Source organism: Sciurus vulgaris (genome assembly GCF_902686455.1).
Source record: "Sciurus vulgaris genome assembly, chromosome: 4".
Classification (NCBI taxonomy): Eukaryota; Metazoa; Chordata; class Mammalia; order Rodentia; family Sciuridae; genus Sciurus; species Sciurus vulgaris.
The window spans coordinates 145,848,146-145,852,998 of NC_136464.1; the positions used below are offsets into that span (position 1 = coordinate 145,848,146).

Sequence of the window (4,853 nt, forward strand, 5' to 3'; positions counted from 1 at the left end):
CACAAGTCAGGGAGAGATGTGGTCAAGTCAGGGAGAGATGTGGCCTGGCCGTTTCAAACTCATGTCTACACTGGTCTAGGGCAAAATTGCCATCCAACAGGGTTAAGGGGAGCAAGTCTCCAAGGCTGTAGGTCAAAGCAAGTGAGTGCTCATCTACACTGGCTAGAGGAAAGAGACCCTCTACACCAGCTAAGGCAACTGAAGCCCCATATACAATGGCTCCAGGTGATCAAATCTATCTACACTGAACAGGAGAGGGAGGCACAGGGGTCCAGGCCTGGAGAGGACGCCTGGTGGGCTCCAGCCTCACTCAGAACAGCCTCCTCCCATTTTTTTATATCAGTCTTATTTTTTTTAATTGTTGCAACATCAACTTCACTATGCAATTTGAGAGAAATAGATTTATTAAGAAATATCTCTGCCATGCCAGGAGCATGGGAGGAAGGACAGAGAAGAGCAGGGCAGGGAAGTGTCCCAGGGAAAACAGTCTCATCTGATGTCTCTCCCACGTGGGGACAGGAGAGACACCCGGTGTCCAGGTAGATCCAGATGTGCTCCTGGCTGGACCCCACGTGGAGAAGCCCGAGCCAGTGAGCACACTCAGTCCTGCAGCTGTTTGAGTCCACGTGACCAATGTCCACGTAGTGACAACAGCATCCAAGGAGCAAAGGGTCCTCTGGCTGGCTGTGTGTTCGTTTGGTCCGTCTGAGGTCTGAATTTAGATAGGAACCACCCGGTTTCCACACTTAGCAGGTCTCTGGTCTCCCTGTGTCTCAGCCACGTCTTCACTAACACAGGAGGGTATGCAAGAGCACAGTCTGCGGAAGCAGGCGGCGATCCTCTGCCTCACCCGCTTCCAGCGCTTCCTGTGGCCCTGGGGATGTGCTGTGGTGGCATCTTGGGAGACATGGCTGTCGGCTGATATGCAGGGTCTGGGTTTGTCGCACACAGAGTCAGGCTGGGAGGCTAGGCTGGGAGTGGGGGTCTTGTCATGCAGGAAGCGGAGTCTAATGGCAGGCACGCTGCAACTTCTCTCAACCTTCTGCCCTGACTCTTCAGCCTCCTCAGGTGGCTGAGGTTCACAGGGCGAGGGGGAGGTGTGTAGGGCAGGCTCACTCGCCCTCCTCTTTGGGAGGGCAGGGGACACGGAAAGATCCCTGGGGCACAGCTGAGGCACCACCCTCCGCCTCACAGGCTTCATGCAGCCTGTCCCCTGGCTTATCTGCTGCTGCACTAGGAGATACGCAGCCATGGCATCGTCAAACCTCCTCTTGGATAGAGACACCCAGGTAGTGTATGGGTCGAAGCCCATGTCGAAGAGGACCGTCAGTACTGTGGGGTCTGAGAGGCTGGGGAGGGGCTCATCATGGGAAGATGAGTTCTCCTCACCTTGATTCAGCCAGGGGTCCTTCAAGATGTCCTCTACCGAGAGCCTGCTTTCAGGGTCGTCTGCCAGGATTTTCTTGACCAGTTCTTGTGCTTCAGCAGACACGTGCTGGGGAAATTCCAACTCAGCTTCGGAGATACTACGCGGGCGGTCGCCCGTCAACACGAAATACAAAATGATACCCAGTTTCCAGCTGTCCTCTGCAGGGCCCTCCAGAGGGCCCCAGGACTCGTTCTGCTGCTGCCCAGGCTTGACAACGGTGCTTAAGCCAAAGTCGATGAGTCGGATGTCTCCCCTGGCATCCAGCACAATGTTCTCGGGCTTCAGGTCTCCATGCACGATGCACATCTTGTGGCAGTAGCACACTGCACACGTGATCTGCCTAAATAGTCTCCTGGCCTCCTCTTCCTCCTGCATGCCCCCATCTGGGATGAAGTCAAATAGCGATCCCCTGCCTCCATACTCCATCACCAGGTAGACATGTTGGTCGGTGTCAATAACCTGTAAGAGCTGGATCACATTCGGGTGGTTCAGGGTCATCAACGCCCGTTTCTCTGAACGGGCCAAACTCTTCCACATTCTCTTCTCCAGGACTTTCACTGCCACCTCTGCCCCAGTGAGCAGATGGCGGGCGAGGATCACCTGACCAAATGCCCCATGCCCAATGGCCCTCAAGACCTGGTAACGGTCTGTGAAGGCCTCCTCCTGCACCACTACACTAGTCTCTCTACTCTTCCTAGCCATCCTAAGCAGGAACACCCACTAAGGAAGCTAGCTAAAAAAAAAAAATAACAAACCAAAACAACAAACCAAAAGCAAAAAACAAAACAAAACAAAACAAAAAACCCAAATCAAAGAACCAATCACCAAAGTCCACAGCCACCAACCACCAACCGCCAACCACCAAACGCACTAACTATCTGGGAGTCCGACAGGTCACCACCAAGAGCTTCCTGTACTTATGGACAAAGACCCACCGCAGCCACTCAGTTATATACCCGGTGTTGGACATTCCCTCACAATGGCTCCTTGTGAGGTCAAAGCAAGTAATGACATAGTCACATCTGTCATCACCCCCACTGGCCATCTCTCTTTGGGCCTACAGGACCTCTTCCACTTTTAGAGTAAGAATAAAAATGGACTCTAGAAGTTATTTCTTCAGTGGGATATGGAAACCGATATGTATTTTTTAAAAATTAAAATTAGTACAGTACTTCCATGGACTTTTCATTTCAAATCTAAAAGTCTGTAATAACTTTGGCTTTGACATACTTTAGCGAGTCTATGCTCATGGTATTCCACTTCTTTTTCTTTCATCCAACACTGAATATGGGTGTCAAAAATATGGCTGCACTCACATGGTGATAATCTAACAGAAGACTCTGTCCCTAAGATGCTCTAGAGCACGGTATGCACACCTACGGGACTGAGAGGGAGGAAGGGCTCATCATAATTTCCCCACAAGGTCCTCATCAGATCTCTCACTAGAAACCCTGGAGCATAAAACACAGTGGTTTGAAATATTCAAAGTGATAAAGGACAAACCCTAGAAGCCAAGAATCCTAGAAGCAGTAAAACTATCCAGAGTGGGGAAGAAATGGAGGCGTTCTCAGACAACTAGGTCCCTTCATGCTACTGCAATCAAACACCTGAAACTAGGAATTTATCAACAAATTAACTAGTCCCAGTTCTGCAGACTGGCAAGTTCAAGGTCAAAGCATAGTTTGGTGCTATGCCCCCATATGAAGCAAGGGCAGAAGTGTGGAACTCATTTCCTCAAGAACCACCCCCGCAACACCTTGTCCTTCCTTTTCCTTTTTTTTGTACATACTGGCAACTCAACCCATCAGCCCAGAGCCTCTCGCACTTTAAGCAAGTGCTTTGCAACTGAGGTACATCCTTAGCCTTTTTATTGTGAGACAGGTTCTTGCTAAGTCTTCCGGCTGGGCCTGAGCATGTGATTCCCCCTGCCTTACTGTCTGGAACAGATAGACTCATGGTCTCTTGTGGCTTTAAAATGAGGCATTTCCCGAAAGCTGCTGCTTTGGAGTAATGCCCTGAAAGGGTCTCCTTCCCCTCTTCCTACTCCCTTGTTGCCATGAAGGGAGCAGCTTTCCTCTGCTTGGCCCTTGCCCCATGATGTGCTGCCTCACATTGGGCCTAGAGCAATGTTTCTGGCCATCTATGGACTGACACCTCTGAAATCAGGAGCTCCAAATAAAGTTGTTCTTGTTGGGTGTTGTTACAGCACCAAAGAAATCTAACTGAAAAAGAAATTGGTACCAAGAACTTGATTCCATTTACCCAGGCCTGAGACTCTCTGAGGATGCACTTTAAAACAAGGGACTAACCAATCCTGTAGAGGAAATTTCAGGACAGTGCAGTATGGATATTATGTAACTTCTAGGCTCATTTACTCTGAGAATGGGAGAGGCAAACAGAGCTAAAGGATTTTTAAAACTTGTAGGTTGGACAGACTTTGGGAAAGTGAGGAGGTGACTATGACCATTTGCTCTTGGTGAAGCTGCAATTCCTTCCTAAGATGTTTCTTCTTATGTCTTTTAGTAGTTGCAACCTGTTAGTTTCTGCTTCTGGAATTATTCTTGCTCAGCAGCTGCGGTAGGAACCAGGGCTACTGGAGAAATCAAGGCTCCTTGCTTGAGAAAGTCTGGAAATTGAGAGATCTGTACTGTATAAAAGATACCGAGAACAACGGGCGGTACTCAGCCTTTGGGAAAGACTCTGTTGAGCCTACCCCGATGCTAAAGAAACCCGCCCTTCTACATCTCCAAGTGCCACTTGTCTCTCTCAGTGCAATCATGTTCCATATTTTGCACAGCACTGGTTGGGGGACATGAGTACTTGGCGTCTGCAAGGCCGTTCTCACCCCGGCAATCCACACGCGATGCTGATGACACCAGCTCTCCCTCACACTAGGTCAGCTCTGATCCACACACTTCACATTCACAACTCATTTCATTTTCACAATCACCTCACGTGGCAGGTGCTATTATTTCCCCCATTTTATACATGAGGAAACTGAGACACCAATGGTTAAATAATGTGCACATAGTCACATGACCAGTGTGTACAAGAACCTGGATTAAAATCCAAGTGTCCCGAACCCTCAGGTTCCCCACCCCACCCTCCAGCTCCTCCACGTCTAAACACAGTCACAGCAGCATTATGACAACAAGGACAACTGGGCTTAACAGGAAGCCACTCATGGTACAGTACGGAGCTTTGAAATGATCAAAAAGGCAGGAAAAAAACAACTTTTCCTTTTAATAAGGTGACATGCTGTCCTTATGGGAATAAACAAACTCTGGTCAATTTGTGTGGTAAAATATTACTCAGTTAAGCCTGGTTCTTTTAACTAGTTCCTTTAACTCTGTGGTTCCAATGAGGAAGTCAATGTATGTTGAATAATAAAGATGCTTTATGGCTTGATTGCGGTATTCACATG

The 4,853-nt window shown here is 48.9% G+C and overlaps 1 protein-coding gene across 1 annotated transcript; it reads right to left on the reverse strand.

Annotated features, from left to right (window-relative positions):
• Positions 1-718: 718 nt before the first annotated feature.
• LOC306658993 (putative sperm motility kinase W) lies at positions 719-2,131 on the reverse strand (the record flags this gene model as incomplete). The annotated part of the gene is made up of 1 exon (XM_079136250.1): positions 719-2,131. One exon carries the CDS (start codon positions 2,129-2,131, stop codon positions 719-721), a length of 1,413 nt encoding a protein of 470 aa, XP_078992376.1.
• Positions 2,132-4,853: the final 2,722 nt, after the last annotated feature.